The following is a 16,337-nucleotide window of genomic DNA, read 5'->3' on the forward strand; positions in this document are numbered from 1 at the left end:
GGCGTTAAGACTCGTTACCATGGTAATGCCTGATGGCGTAATGCATAATAACGTGGGGCTGGGACGGTGTTCCCTGTTATGACGCCATTACCGGCATCTGCCACGTAAGATAACGCGGTTTCCACGTTGTCAACGTTTGGTCCTCTAAGCCCCAACTAATTAGTGGATTTAAGTATCATCTGTATAGAATAAAGTCAAAAATAGCTGGTTTGCCCGAGAGGTTAAGGGGGAAGACTTAAGATCTTCTGCACATAAGTGCGCATGGGTTCGAACCCCATAGCCAGCATTTTTTGCCAGTCATTATTATCCTACAGGTATGGTCCATATCGGTAATTTTCCAATTTCCGGTATTTTCAATCTAATCATATATGTGATGCTCGTATGCTCTAATTCCTACAATATTACAACAAGTTTTATGAATTAACATCAATTTAGTTACCTTTTGTTATCATTTCTTCGATTTCTCAACTTTTGGGCTACTCTCATCATCCATCTAAATGTTTTGGCTCTTTCTCTTCGCGTGCGTTTTCAGTTTTCAATGCTTATCTACTCGAGGTGGTGTGTTGTTCTAAAGTTAATGATTTTTGAGTTTGGACGTTTATGCCCCTAACACTTTCCAAATTCATCCAGTATGCCCCAGGTCTTTTTTTTTTTTGGTTTTTGTACATTGCCTTGGTGGCTGTTGCTCAAATCTCATTAATATTCCAATATGTCGTCCACAATAAATGTCCTTTACTTTGTATTTCAAACAAGTAACTAAATTAAAACACATATCAAACAAAAAACCAAAACACAACTTTTTTTTATATAAAGTATAAACTAACACAGTAACAAGACAATAATCAATAATCCCTATATAACACAAGCAATCGTATAGTATATGATATAAAAGGGGTCAGCAATTACACCAACCTCACTAATCATTAATCAATCCATCAATTCATACACATACCCTACAATGCACACCCACTCTCAAGAGGATCCCAACTGCTTGATGGTTTTCCCTCTTGTAAACAATCAATTTCTGGAACAGTTGGAGCATAAAGTTCCCCAAAAGCTTGCCAACAATACGGGTCATACATATGGTATCCTTTAGGAATCGGGTTGAGTTCAATATCAGTTAACTTTACATCCATACATGGCATGTTGTCACTACATGATATGTGCACTGGTTTTACTGTGTAGGTTCCTTTTATGTTTTCGTATGCAATGTTTGAGACAGCTACAGCGGATGTGTGGTTGTTGCATTTGCTATGGTCACAGTAATATTGGTCAATCATGATTGGGAATTGAACTTCCGACACTTGAATGTTTGAGAATAATACTCCTTGCACTGACCCTGATCCTCCCTATATAAATAAAAAAAACATTTTTTAATGAAATGAAAAAAAATGTTATCATTGATTTTAGACCACTATAAACCATTTAAATACAAAACATTAACGTTTAAGTAATAACATCGGTAATTAGTCTTCTCTTAGGGAAAACAAATACCTTTTATTGGTTTTAAATAGGTATTAACTTTGTGAAAGGTATTTTTATTTGATGTTGATTAATTTAATCGTAATATTTATTGGAAAAATAATTGGTACTTTTTATTTATACCTGCCAAGTCTTGATCCTAACACCAGTCATTGTGTTGTGCATATTAACATTGCGAACCGTGATGTTGGAAACACATGCTGTTGTCCCATCTTTCCCTAGGCTCCCAATACTTATTCCATGCCCGGGCCCACAATTCACATCATGTACAAATACATTCGTACATCCCGTTTGTATAGATATACAGTCATCACCTGCAAATAGTATTTATTAAAATTTGGAACACATAAAGTCTAGTTTTTACCAAAAGACCTAAAAAATTGTTTTTGGTCAAGGGGTTCCGGTCTCAGCGGTCGCAGCCTAAGAATTTCAATTCTAATTTGAATTGGGCTCCTGTGTCAGTGTCAAGAATTTCAATTCTGATTTACATGTCACATGTTGTGTCAGCCACTAGACCACTGTGTATCTGATTTACTATCACATGATGTTCCTAGGGCAGTACACTATGAGCCACTTTTTGAATGGGACAAAAAGTTGCAGTGTTTGTTAACTTTTTGTCCTATTTAGAATATCCCAAAAACATTATATGAGATGTAAATCAGATACACAGTGACCCACTAAGTGGCTGACGAAGAACCTAGTATAGTGTGAGCCACCTTTTAGAGTGGAACAAAAATTTGTAATTTTTGTCCCGTTGATATTAGTCAAATACATACCAAACACAGTAAAGGTCCTTAATGAGTGTAATTTAGTGAAAACGACAATTTCGACTTTTATAACAAAGACTAGTAACTCTTTTTAATCTTTAAAATGTTTCAAGGCCATTTAAGGAAATATGAATTATTTAATAATCAAACTTGTAAAAAAAATTATTTACCACAAGCAAGATCTGCGGTATGGATTAACACATTCCTGGAGTTCTGCAAGTGAATTCCATCAGTATTTGGGCTGTTACCAGGAGACGATACACTAAGACTGTACACTAAAACTCCATCACAGTTGTCAAATTTGAGGTGACACTGTGGACTATTTTGAATTGTTATGCCTGTGACTGTCACATTAAAACTCCCATAAAACCTGACAGCCTATATAAAAAAAAAGTAAATGTCATATTATAGTCAAGAATCATAAGCAAATTAATATAAATTCACTAATTCGGTTTTTCGTTGGGATTCTTACAGTTGGCTTTACACTAGGCATTTTCCCATCTAATGAGTTGCTTATCTGTCACGAGAAATAATAAGAAAGTTTACTAAAAATGAAATAAATAAAAATATAAAAGTGGTGGAAAGAGAAATTACTTGTGGATTTTTTGTCATTGTGATATTTTGTAATGGAACAAGTAGTAGTTGTTCATTGTCGATAGGATCATCGAATATGGAATTTGTCCACCAAACTGAGCCTCTTCCATCAATGGTGCCTTTTCCCTTGATTGTGAGTCCTACAAGTTTTGTGAATTCTAGCCATTGTAGGAGACCTTTACCCCATGCTTTTGAGTTTGTTGGAGCTATGATTGTGCCATCAAGCTATAATGTAGTTTAGGGTTAGTTGCAAGAAAAAGTAACCTATTTTCATCGATTTGTTTATTCTAGCATCCAACTTCTATTTCTTCTGATTACAATATCATGAAAATACAAAGTACTTTTGAACGTAGAGAAGGGTAGATTTTGTTACGTATCTTGTTGTATAATAAGAAAAAAATGGTAGATTTTTCAAAGTACAATGTCTCTTGTGTTGTATCATATACCTGAAAAAGAATGTTTCTCTGACAATAAGGACCGGAAAACGAAATGGGTCCCACAAGGAACTCATATCCCGATGGCACGATCAACGATGATGCTTCCACCTTACAAGCATCTGCCCATGCACCTTGAAATGCCTGCATTATGAGACACATAATTATAATTATTTTCCTAATTTAATATTAAAAAAATTTGTAATCTTTTTTTCCTTTTTTGCACACTTTTTTGTCTTACAGTTGGTCGTTTGCTTTTAACAGTATACAATTATTGTTGGGAATCTGAACCATACAAACTGCCGTATGAGAGTATTAGGAGTGGTCCCACATAATTTTGTCCTCTTTTGTTACCCGGTTGCTGTTATCTTCATCCTACGATCTAATTTCTTCCTTTTTATTTATTTAGTTATTCTGTGATGTTATGCCCTTGTAATAAAGAGAACATACGACAACCACACGTCTTATTCTATAAACGACACAGTTGCAACAACATATAGAGTAAACAATTCAACCAAATTTAGTTCATGTGACAAAGGATGTCCTTATGTGATATAAATATAAACATATAATGATGATTTTGTAGAATTATTTATTTGCTCTTTTTTAAAGCTATGAAATAAAGAAATACGTTATATAAAAATCCGGATACCAACATTTTTTAATGATTGCTAGTGAATATATAAATTTTGATTGAATCTTTTCCAGAAGAATATTTTGTATTTATTATGGAATGGGGGAGGGGGAGGATTATGTGGTTGAAACTTTATGAAGAATGATAGGTTGCTTTTTGGAACTCTTTTATGATTGCTTTACTATGATGAAAATGAAGTAGAAATGGTTAGTAGGTGGCGGATGGTAAAAGCTAGTCATGCATGAAATGAAATTCAATGATAAAGTTGAATAAATTTTTTATTTTCACTTTCTTACTAAAAAATTATTTTTATTTATTTGAGTATATATATAATGAGTGTATCTTGTCTATTTTTAATAAAAAATGATAGAAAGTAATTGAATTTATTCCATCCATACGGTAAGAAATTCACCAAAAATGAAGTAAAACGAAATATGATGGAATTGAATGCACGACATAATGGAATATCGGATTCCAATTCAGCCATGCATTAAACACATCATAAGAGTTTATAAAACGTACGAAAAGAAACTAGCTAGGACACAAATAATGCATGGACACTTTAACACCATTTGTTTTGCAATTCTTCTTCACTTCTCATTTTCATTTGTATCCTCTGTGTCATGCAAATGGGACCCACATAATCACATATTGAACAAATGAACCCCAAACTTTCAAAATGCATGTTATTATCTTCTCTAAACATGAACACATAACTTTCAAAGAACATTATTAAAAGAAACACATTACAAATAACTCACCTTTGTATCATCCGAATTCCCATCTCCTTTAGCTCCATAGTCAAGAACATTAAATTTCAAGCCTTTTTGTACGGGTGCTATCGGTTCTTCAGGAATAGGAAGTGGATTATTTGGTTTTGGTTTTGGCTTCGACTTTTCAACGTGGCCATGATTCTTTCCTTTCTTTTTGTACAAAGAACTAAAAGTGCCACTTCTATTCCTCCAATGCTTGCCCCTCCTAGCATTGCAAGTTTCTATGCTTGAACCCCACACTAAAATTGCAATAACAAGTGAAAATATCAAGTTTCTGAAACTAAAGCCACCCATGTCGACTGACACGTGTGAGTGTGTGTTTTTGTGTGTGTTTTAGATAGCCAAAGAATAAGGAGTTTGTTTGGTGTTTATATAGGCACAGCATTTTGTAAGAGATTCTTTGATAGCGTACATTCCATTTTCTATTCTCAACTTTTCATCTTTTTCTGTGAAATGTAGTTGGGCATGGTCCCACAAATTGGTCCCCGTGTTGTCCAAATGGCAATATGTTAATGTCATTGTAGGTTAGTTGGCCAATTGGTGAAGCAAAATTTTGCCTTGTGATTACATTATTTTAGCAATCATTAAGGTGATCCCATCCCTTCTTTTTTAATCATCCTTCAAGGCCGCCAATATTGTAAAGGGTTAATTACTAAAATAACCAAGAACAAAAATTAAATATTTTGCTAACTTCGCAAAAGGGAGTCAAATGGTCTCTACATTTATAATAAACACATTTTTGATGTTTTCTTTACCAATTTCGTACACTGTATTTAATACATTTTAAGAAAATTTCCCAAGAACACACCATTGTGAAACTTTCCTTGTGATCGATTTTTGCTACTAAATGACAACATATGCAATAAATACTCAATGTTCTAGCTTTTTTTAAAAAACGGCGAATAATATAAAAAAACAACACGACTAGCAAGAAACTAGCCGGAGGCAGGGGGGACAAAACAAGAGTTTACAAGTTACAACATAAGAAAGGAGAACAACACCACTCAATTCATTTACATGAGTAATACCACCTCCAAAATTTATGCCAAGAGAAAACCAATGAGATCACATCATCAACTAGCGATGCAGAGGATTGAACTATGTTATTGAAGATTTTGTTGTTCCTAGCCTTTCAAATTCGCCAAATAAGCCCATATAGAATGGCCAATAGTCGTTTGCGTTTTTTGGGCAATCTCCCCATCGGGCACCAAAATCTAGCAACTCTTCCACCTTTGTAAATTGCACTTGATGAATTCTGCACTAGTTAAGAGTCATTTTAATGACTTCTGAACCAAAAGCAAAGCTCGTAAGCAGATGGTCTGTAGAATTTTCACATAAATTAGAAAGTTTGCAGATTAGAGAGTCAGTTTGAACACCTCGCTTTGACAGCGCAGCTGCTACTGGAATCCTCCCTTGCTTCGCCCTCCATACAAAGTTGGACACCTTTGTCAGGACAATTTGTAGCCATATAAAAGGCTCGCCTCCTTTGTTCGTGATTTTTGAATCAACAAGTCTACGTAGGGTCTCCACTGTGTACTCACCGTCTGGATTAAGCTTACATCATAATTTATCATGTTCCTGCAAAAAGTTATAACCACATAAAATTAAGTTCAAGTCAACCAGTTTTTGGTTAGCTGGATCAGAATTAGGAGTTGATTTCCACTGCCATTTAAAGACTCTGCCCTCTCTCCTTTCAGAAACGAAACAAGTTTTCCGGGATTCTAAAGCGTATAAGTTTGGGAACAGTTCATGAAGTGTGTTGTGGGCGATCCACTTGTCTTTCCACAGCAACGTTTTGTTCCCCGAGAAGACATATTGTTGGAAGACATCATCAACATTAATATTCATCCCAACAAGATCGTCAACAACTTTGGAAATGTTTTGCCACACAACTGATAAGGCTTTTTTCGAGAAATATTGCCATGGTTTTCTTTCAAGATTATGGATACCATAAATGACCAAACACCATAGAGAGTTTGGTTCATTATACAATCTCCAAAGCCATTTACATAAAGTGCCAAATTCTGCGCTTTGAGTGACCCAATCCCGAGACCACCTTCTTTTTTTTTATTTTTTATGATAAGACCTTATCCCAAGTTATCCAGTTGATCCTCCTCCCAGCGCTTGAAACTCCCCATAAGAAATTTCTTCACATCTTCTCTAAGTCTTCATTAACACACGCAGGTGCTTTGAATAATGAGAAGTAATAGGTCGGCAAGCTACCAAGAACGACTTTGATCAACATCACCCTTCCACCACAAGATAAAATGTCAAGCTTTCCAGTCCGATAACTTAGATTGAAATCTCTCAATAAAGGGATGCCAATATTTTTTGCGTGACATGTTTACTCTTACCGGAACTCCGAGGTACATGAATGGGAGAGAATCCACTAGACATCCCAGTTCGATTGCCCAACTCCTTGTTTTACTTCTCCACACATAACCCAAATACTTTTGATTTGTGGAAATTGACCTTCAGCCCCGATGAGACTTGGAAACATCTATGAATCCTTGAGATGTTTTTGATGTTAGAATGAGTCCCTTCACCTACAAATATAACATCGTCGGCATAGAGTACATGCGATATTAGAGGACCAGTATTTGGAAGTTTGATGCCACTAAAGATGTATTTTGTACAAGTGGTTTTCATGGCTATATTCAGACTCTCCATTACTATAATGAAGAGAAAAGGTGAAAGAGGATCACCTTGTCGGACACCTTTCAATAACAGGAATTCATGGGTGGGAGAGCCATTGACAATAACAGAGGCCTTGACGGATTGTAAGCACCCTCAAATCCATAATCTCCATTTAGTTCCGAACCCCATTTGCTCCATGATTGAGTCTAAGAAATTCCAGTTCACTGAATCAAAAGCTTTTTCAAAATCAACTTTAAACAAAAAAGTTTTCCTTTTCTACTTTTTTGCCCAAGTACATACTTCATTCATAATTAGGGGCCCATCAAGAATGTTCCTGTATTCCACATATGTTGATTGTGTCTCATCTATAATGCTACCAATCACCACCTTTAGCCTAGAAGTGAGAACCTTGGTGATGATTTTATACATACAACCAATAAGGCCGATGGGTCTATAGTCACCAAGTTTGATAGGATCTTTGGTCTTTGGAATGAGAGTAGTGAAAGATGAGTTGCAGCCCTTTGAAATCCTTCCTGTCTCTTCAAAGAATTTCACAAATCTAATTATATCATCTTTTATAATATCCCACTTGGATTTTAGAACCTTGAATGTAAATCCATCCGGTCCCGGTGCTTTCTCACTTCCACATTCGAAAACCGCAGCTTTTATTTCATCTACTCAAAAATTTCTTTCTAAAAATAGGCCCTCGCAGTGGATAGTTTCTTGAATAGACTATTAATGAACTTGGGGCGATTCAGCTAGGACTCATGGAATTTCAAACTAAAAAAGTTGTGCACTTCTTTAATCGCGACAAGATCTGTATTCCAAGAACCATTAATGGTTAACCGATGAATTTTATTTTTGCGGTGGTTATTCTTAAGGATTCCATGAAAGAAGCGTGAGTTTTCGTCTCCATCAAATAGCCATTTAATCCTGGACTTTTGCTGCAAAACCATTTTTTTTAAAACTTTGTGATCTCCCTTAATCTTTGTTTTCCCATTTTGTAAGTTACCATCTCTTGATCAGTTAAGAGCCATGATTTAGCTTCCAGATCAAGTCTATTTAGCTCCTTTTTATGAGTATCCAATTTCAGATTCTCCTTTATTGATTCATTTACTCTTTAAGTTTTGATTGCAGCTTTAAGGTGTTTAAGCTTTGCAAGGAGAAAACATATCGGGAAGACCATAGCTAGAGAATGAGGACCAAACTTGGTTTTAGATTTGATCAAAGTTGTTATTGAGCATCCAGGAGTTGAAAAAGCGAAAATGAGGGGGCCCGAAGTCTATCTCAGAATCGGAGAGGATGATAGGTGAGTGGGCAGAGAACTCACAGGGAAGTGTTGTGACAAATGAATGAGGTTGAGCAGTCAAGAAGTTAGAACACACCAAAAATCTATCTAATTTGCTCAATTTTAGACCATCGTCTCTCATGTAGGTAAATCTCCTTCCACCCATGCTTAGATCCATCAGACCTGCTTCGTGAATGAAGTTATTGAACCATATAGTTGATGGGTTATGAGCACTACATCAATCCTATGGTGTACATGCAAACCCTAAAGCTTTGGATCTAGTTTGTCTAATGAACATGCAATAATCATCCAAAGCTCACAAACCCTACATCTAGTATATAATATTCGATATTATCATAATAAAAGGGTTTAGATATTACCTTGATTGTTATGTAGTAATAACAATCTCAATTCCTCTTGATCTTGACCTTTGAAAGCTTAGTGCCTCAAATGTTGCACATCTAATGGAGTCACAAACACCATAAGCAACAAGATGACTTAGGAGAAGGAGGAAGGGCACCAAGAACGTCCAAGATCTACTATATTGCGTATGACTTCTGAACGTGATCGGCAATTGTAGCTTTCAAAAGCCGTTGTCAAACTCTGATCTTATCAGAAACGTGTCCTTTAGATAAGGGGTCATATATTCCTCCATTCTAGATATCGTATGAACTGAGACATGGATTTTAATCATACTCTCTGTTCATGTGTTGTTTCCCGATTTCCGATTTATGACGACTGACAACAGACTACAATTGAACAAATCAACTCAGTCCCGGCTTGGCCAAGCGCTTAGGGTGTCATCACTAAATCATCGAGGGGCCCACTGATATCTCTTTTATCCCACTTTGGGTAAAAGGAACAGATAAACTTTGACTCAAATACTCGCTTGTACCTACTCATCAGATAATACACAATAATATGTTTTATAACACCAAGTTACTGGTGCGTTTACATATTATCAATATGCAACCGACTTGCAGAATACTACTCACACATCTCGGTTTCAAGAATATAAGATATTATCGTCTCAACAATCACTCGTGATAAAACCCATGAAGTGATTCAAGTGAGCGCGAGTTTAATCCAATGCTCAAATCATATTTATAAGCACTCATGAACGTTACAACAAACCTTTGCTATGTCTAATACACTTTAGACAATCTACAAGCCAATTCATGATAATCTTCTTTCATACCTACTTCCAAAGCATGAGCAACTATGGATGGTTTGAATAATCTTATTATTCGGGAAGTCAAAACATGCAAAGTGAAACACAATAATAATCGGATCCAATATGGCCCCAACCTTTTGAGTATAAATAAAACTCCTTTTATTTAGTCACCATATTGATTACACATTATTCATTGTATAATGTTTCGGATAATCAACTTATTACTTGAATCATAACAACAATTGTCTTATACACCAAGCATGCACACTTTGTTTACCTTGATGGGTTATGAGCATTCTAACACTCATAAGTGTACATGAAACCCTAGAAAACCTTAGATCTATGTTTGTCTAAAATACATGCAAAATATGATTTCCAAGGTTCATAATCCTATCTAGCATACATGGGAACTTATAACATAAAAGATGGCTAGAATTACACACCTTGTAGTTGATTTGATTCCTTGAAAACCTTGAGAGCCTAGCACCCCAAGTATGATGCCTCAAATGTATCACACAACACCAAGTGCTTTGGAATAACTTTGACAGAATGTAGAACACTTGCAAAATCGGCTTGCCCTCTCTATCTTGCTTCTAGTGCCAATTTTGTTGAGCTTCATATCCTTTATATAGTGTGTTATAATTAGGGTTACACCATGTAAACCCTAATGTAACGTGGCTCTTCATTTCCATGACCCATGGGTTTGTAACTCCCATGGAGCATCCATGGAGCATCCTATGGGTCTTAGCCCAACTTGATAAACCATGGAGCCTTTAGCCCACTATACAAGTTATGGATGATTTACATAATCAACCCATATATTTAATTAGTCATCTTTTGATCACATAACTAATTCTAAATTAATTCTTGATCAATACTAATTAAATAATACTATTAATATATTAGAAGGTATAATATATTAATCAACCACAAGTGTTATTTCTCTCATTTAGTCTATCCAAATGCATGATGCCATGCAACCCAAATGGACCATGCCGGGTCGGGTCAAGTACATACCAAATATAGTTATGGACTTAGACACCTTATCTAACAGTCTCTCACTTGGATAAGTCTAATAACTATAACTGCAAGTATGACTTCAGGAACCGATCAACAATCGTAGTTCTTTCAAGGTCTCTTGAAACTGAGAAGATGATGTTACGCCATTTAAGATAAGTGATAATATAATCCTCTGTTCTATATATCAGCCGGACAAATACATGGAACAATGTCTTACTTATTGTCCAGCAGTTTGTTTCCCGATTTCCGATTTGTTTGACATAGAACTAAATTGAACACATCAATTCGGTTCTGACCGGGCCCAGTACATAGGTCAAAACAAAATCATCGAGGGACCCAAATATCGCTTCTAATCCAAGAAGGAACAGATAAACTTCGACTCATATGCCTGTTCTACTACTTGTTGAATCACACACAAAAGCACGTTTTATAACATCGAGTTACCAATGCGGTTTCGTACGATCAATGCATAACCAACTCATAGGCAACATGTCATATCTCTAGGTTTGAAGACTTATATGATATTACTGTCTCACGATCACTCGAGATAAATTCCATGAAGCGATACCAGTGAGCGCGGGTTGAATCCAATGCTCAGAACTTATGAGCACTCATGAGTGTTGTAGCCATGTCCAACAACTTAGACCTCTGCATCTAACTCATGACAGTCTTGAGTCATACATACTTCCAACATATGACTGATTGTGGAGAATTCGAATAATATGATATGCCAAACATAATTACTCTGGAAGTCAAAACATGCAAAAGAAATATAGTAAACGATTGACAAAAGATAGCAACACTTTACTCATAAATAAACACAAATTTTATTCATCATCAAATGTCAATTACACTTTACAAATATCAAAATTATCTAACTACTAAAACTAATATCATCCTTCAGCCCTATGCTCCGAGCATGCTGGAGATGCTTAACCCAACTCAGTCCCTTCGTGAGGGGATCTGCTGGGTTCTCATCCGATGATACCCTCTTTGCCACGATGAGTCCTTCTTCTATTCGATGTCTGATGAAATGGTGTTTTATGTCGATGTGTCTGGATCTCCCGTGATCCCTTGGTTCATTGGCTAAGGCAACGACACTTTCACTATCACAGAAAATTTCCATTGGCTCCTTTATAGCTGGTACAACTCCAAGGTCTCCTATGAAGTTCTTCAGGCATATCGCCTCCTTTGTTGCCTTGCTTGCTGCTATATACTCTGATTCGCAAGTTGAATCAGCCACTGTCTCTTGCTTGGAACACTTCCAAGAAATTGCTCCTCCGTTTAAGGTAAAGACCCAGCCTGACTAAGAGCAGAAATTATCTCTATCAGTCTGAAAGCTAGCATCACTATACCCTACAAATTTCAAGTCATCACTCCCACCGAGGGTAAGGACCCAGTCCCTGCAAACCAGAACAAATATGAATACCACAACTGGTATCAAGGACCAAGAGTTAGAATAGGGTGAGTTATTAGATAGAATAGTGTAAATACCTGCATGGTTGGGTTTGACTTTCCCATCCTTCGCATCTTGCTGGTACTTTGGGCAGTTCTGCTTCTAATGCGACTTTTCATGGCAATAGAAGAATTCAGCCTCTTTTGGGTCAGAAGAAGGAGTAACGAAACCTTTCTTGGTTCCAATTGAAGAAGATCCATCAAGGGTCTTACCCTTGGTAACCTTCGAAGGGATCTTTCTCTTCTTCCCTCTACCTTTCCCGATTGCCAGGACATGGGCGGAGTTTGGAGTAGGAGTAGGAGTGTTAACAACCGAATTACCTTTAAGACCTATTTTTGCGGTCTTTAGGAGTCCTTGAAGTTTGCTGAGTGTGACTACTTCCTTATTAATGTGGTATGTCATGCGAAATTGATCATAACACGAGGGTAAGGAGTGCAAAATGATATCTATTGCTAGCTTCTCGGGAATTTCACATTAATCTTCAGCAAACGATCCAAATACCTTTGCATTTTCTGCAAGTGGCTCGTGACGAATTCTCCATCCTTCATCCTGGTTGTTATTATGGAGGAGATTATTTCATACCGCTCTTGACGAGCACTCTGATGGTATCTTTCCATCATATCTTGGTGCATCTCAAAAGGGTAGTAGTCCTCACAGGACTTCTGGAGTTCAGCTGTCATGGTGGCCATCATGATGCATGCCACTTTGGTGGCATCTCTTTCATGAGTCCGTAAGTCAGCGATCTCCTGGGGAGTAGCAGTGGACTCATTGATCTCCTTTTGCTCCTTATCGAGGACATATTCCGTTTCCTCGTAGCGAGTCACCATCCTGATGTTCGGGATCCAATCCATAAAGTTGGAACCATTGAAGATGACCCTCCCACATAGGTTCATGAGGGAAAAGGAGCCAGTAGGCTTTGAGCCAGAAGTAGTCTTGTTGGAAGAAATCTGAAAAGAAGAGAACAAGATTAGTTTAGATATAAATATAGTCCTTAATAAAACACCCAAAAGTAATATTAAGGCTAGGATCCAATCACCATATATCATAACTTAGAAGAGGGATGCCGTAATCTAAGCTATAACATATTTGAAAGGTAGGTGAATGACAACTCACCAATTTCCACCATGAAAAACGAAATATAAATATTAGGTTTTAATTGGTTTATAGAAATTCCTAGATTCTTTTTAGATTCAATGAACTTTTCAAAGGCATGTTTCAATCTCGAGCGTGCCCTTCAACTTTTGTGACTGGGATACCGATGATCACAAAACGAGGTGTGAAGTAACCATGCAAATCACTTGGTACCATTAATGTTTATCACTCAATCAATGTGCCGGTTAACCACACGCGCTCCACCGACATATAATAAACCTTAAGTCACCCTTTACCTACCTTTTTAAGTCCATGTTAGTGTGCCGGTTAACCACACATTCTCCACTAACGACTTAAACAAAATGTAAAGTGTAATTTCATGGATTAGCACCTTATTCACTTTTTCCTAAAGTAACTAAGATTGACAATTTAATAAAAACATTTAGTTACTTTATAATAATCATTATACTTTTAATTAGAATTTTATAAGTCCTTGTCCTACCCGTTCGGCTAACGACCCTCCATCGATCAAGGAAGCGGTGGGTGAGAGTGGACACCCATTAAGCTGCCATTTTATAGGCAGCAACCTTATACCCCCTTATAGACCGGCTTCGTGAATGAGGTCTACTAACGACAAGACGACTTGATCTTATATATATATATATATATATATATATATATATATATATATATATATATATATATATATATTAACTTATAACATTATAAATTATAAGGGTTCATTTTTAACTTTTAAAAATCTAGGGGTTGGAACTAAAGTTTATTAGATGACTTTACATGTTCCAAAACTTGAGGGCAAGTTTTGTAACTTTACAAAACTCTTCAATTCATAACTTATGAGTTATTAAAATGAAGACTCTTCATTTTTGTAACTTCTGTGTTCTTTTAATGGATTTAATACAAAGTGACTTTTGGTTATCCATAACTTGAGGACAAGTTATGGACTCCACTAAAACACATAAAGATCATGAATTAAGCATGAAACAAGTAATTCCTATGATCTATCAAGAACTCATAAGAACATGAATATTCATATCAAAATTTCAAGAACATATGAACACGTATAATCATGTAATTTTGATATTACCCATTGTAAATAAATTATAACAACCATTACACCATCTAAAACAACTTTTACAACACCAAAACCGTTTAGGGTAATGTTTCTTGTCCATTTACAGTAGCAAAAATCGAAATTCTGCACTCTGCCTGGCCAACTTGTTGAGTGCAAGAACTGACTCGCCGAGTTGGTTGAAGTTTCACTTGGACTCGTCGAGTCCCAGTGTAGACAGCTCAAAAATTCGATTTTTACACTATTTTGCATCAAGTATTAACAAACAAGCCTACGCTCTGATACCACAGATGGGTTATGAGCATTCTAACACTGCTAAGTATACATGAAACCCTAGAGAATCTTGGATCTATGTTTGTCTATGTCACACCCCCAAACCGGAACGGCGGAAACGTTCGGGGGTGGATGACTTCATGTGGTAACGTAACAAATGAATACATAGTAAAGAAAGCAATACAACCATCATATATATAATTGAAAGTTTACATTGTTAAAAGGTACATGTTCAAAACCAATTACAATATGATGCCAAAATATGAATTTAAAATGGCGCCTCAGCGTCCCTTCTTCAAAAGCTGTTTGTTACCTGTAATTACTGAATCCCTGGGACATACAAGTAGTTTTGAAAGAGTAGATCAACATTTAAGCTGGTGAGTTTCATAAGTATTAAATGACAACAGTCGCATGAAATGAAATGTTTCGTTTTTGTTTGTTTGTTCCTAGAAAATCCCATCTTTTTTACTAGCATAAATGTAGCCTTCTATCAAGACCAATGTTTGTTTCTAGAAAATGTATGTACGTATAAAATTTCCAATACATCTGCAAAACCCCGTAAATCAATGTGTTTTTAATACTCCATGTGAGTTTTATAACCATGCTATTGACTAGAAATGCCTATACACAACGTTCTTCAGGCGTTGGAATGTTCTGACGTTTGTCACCCCAAATGGTGTACTGTAGCTAACAGTCAGGGCGCGGGGTTGTCAAGCCCATATAGATCTATACACAAACACCATGCTCCCCTCCAAGGGATTCTGGTATATAATACAGGACTTGAAATGTGTACTCGAACGTATGTGAAGTTAATGTCTCGCAAAACTTAGTACAAAAACAGATTTACGTGTAAAAATGTTCGTTTGTTCTTGTATGTGAAAGTGACTTCTTGAAAATAGTGTTTCTAGTATGTAAAAGCTCGTGATGTTCTCGTAAAACTATACCTATTATAGTTTTCTAAAAGTGTGTCTCATTTGTATAGTAATCCCTAGTAAAATGCTCACTTGTTATGAAAAGTATAATCTTTATAGTGCCTAAGATGGACACATATACATACAGTATAAGCAGAGTGTTTGATTTATACATATATAACAACATTTTTCATTTCAAAAGATATGATGTTACCGTGATATGTTTTGCATATGAAAGTTTCCCTATAATAGCTATAAATCACATATGATTCCGTTGATAAAAAGTGTATAATGAAACTTTATATAACACACGATAATAATCGTGTGTTTTACTTGTATTCCCCCCTTAAAAGCATATAAAAGCATTTATAAAACATTTAAAAGTGTGGATTATAAGGGTATGAACTCACTTGATAGATCGAAAAAGACGAGATGAAAACCGAGCAGAATTTCGACTCGAGAAAGCGGATTTTCTCGGGATTCTCGGGAATCTCGGGAGCACAAACGACCTTCGGGAATTGAGCAAGGAAATCGGGGCTTCGGGATAGTACTTGCACGGAAAACGACGCAAAAACGCAAGAAAGATGAGAGGAATTGGCCCTTTTCTTCGGAACCCTCGCATCCCTTTTATAGGGGGTGGGAACCGCCTCGGTACGCTGGGCATACGCGTGCGTCATGCATGACCGCATCCTCGACTACTTCGGAACTT

At 36.4% G+C, this 16,337-nt stretch overlaps 1 protein-coding gene and 1 non-coding gene across 2 annotated transcripts; one reads left to right on the top strand and one right to left on the bottom strand.

The window, feature by feature from the left end:
* The first annotated feature begins 203 nt into the window (after positions 1 to 203).
* TRNAL-UAA (transfer RNA leucine (anticodon UAA)) lies at positions 204 to 286 on the top strand. Its single transcript has one exon. It is a non-coding gene; the product is annotated as a tRNA-Leu (tRNA).
* Positions 287 to 780: 494 nt separating this feature from the next.
* On the bottom strand, positions 781 to 5,041 carry LOC145066220 (polygalacturonase At1g48100-like). Its single transcript, XM_079013431.1, has 7 exons — positions 4,673 to 5,041; positions 3,290 to 3,421; positions 2,844 to 3,068; positions 2,722 to 2,766; positions 2,420 to 2,627; positions 1,606 to 1,796; positions 781 to 1,349 (listed from the first exon to the last, which is right to left on the bottom strand). The coding sequence occupies exons 1-7, from the start codon at positions 4,976 to 4,978 to the stop codon at positions 954 to 956; spliced, it is 1,503 nt and encodes a 500-aa protein (XP_078869557.1). The 5' UTR covers positions 4,979 to 5,041; the 3' UTR covers positions 781 to 953.
* Positions 5,042 to 16,337: the final 11,296 nt, after the last annotated feature.

This window comes from Lactuca serriola, chromosome 8 (assembly GCF_051521515.1).
Source record: "Lactuca serriola cultivar US96UC23 chromosome 8, Lser_US96UC23_V15, whole genome shotgun sequence".
Lineage (NCBI taxonomy): Eukaryota > Viridiplantae > Streptophyta > Magnoliopsida > Asterales > Asteraceae > Lactuca > Lactuca serriola.

Bases quoted from the DNA above. Each gene is read 5' to 3' on its own strand.
- LOC145066220 (XM_079013431.1), bottom strand. From the start codon at position 4,978: ATGGGTGGCTTTAGTTTCAGAAACTTGATATTTTCACTTGTTATTGCA. The intron at 1,797-2,419 runs GTAAATAATTTT...TACTATTTGCAG, and splicing joins TACCGCAGATCTTGCTTGTG to GTGATGACTGTATATCTATA. The intron at 1,350-1,605 runs GTATAAATAAAA...TTATTTATATAG, and splicing joins TTAGGATCAAGACTTGGCAG to GGAGGATCAGGGTCAGTGCA.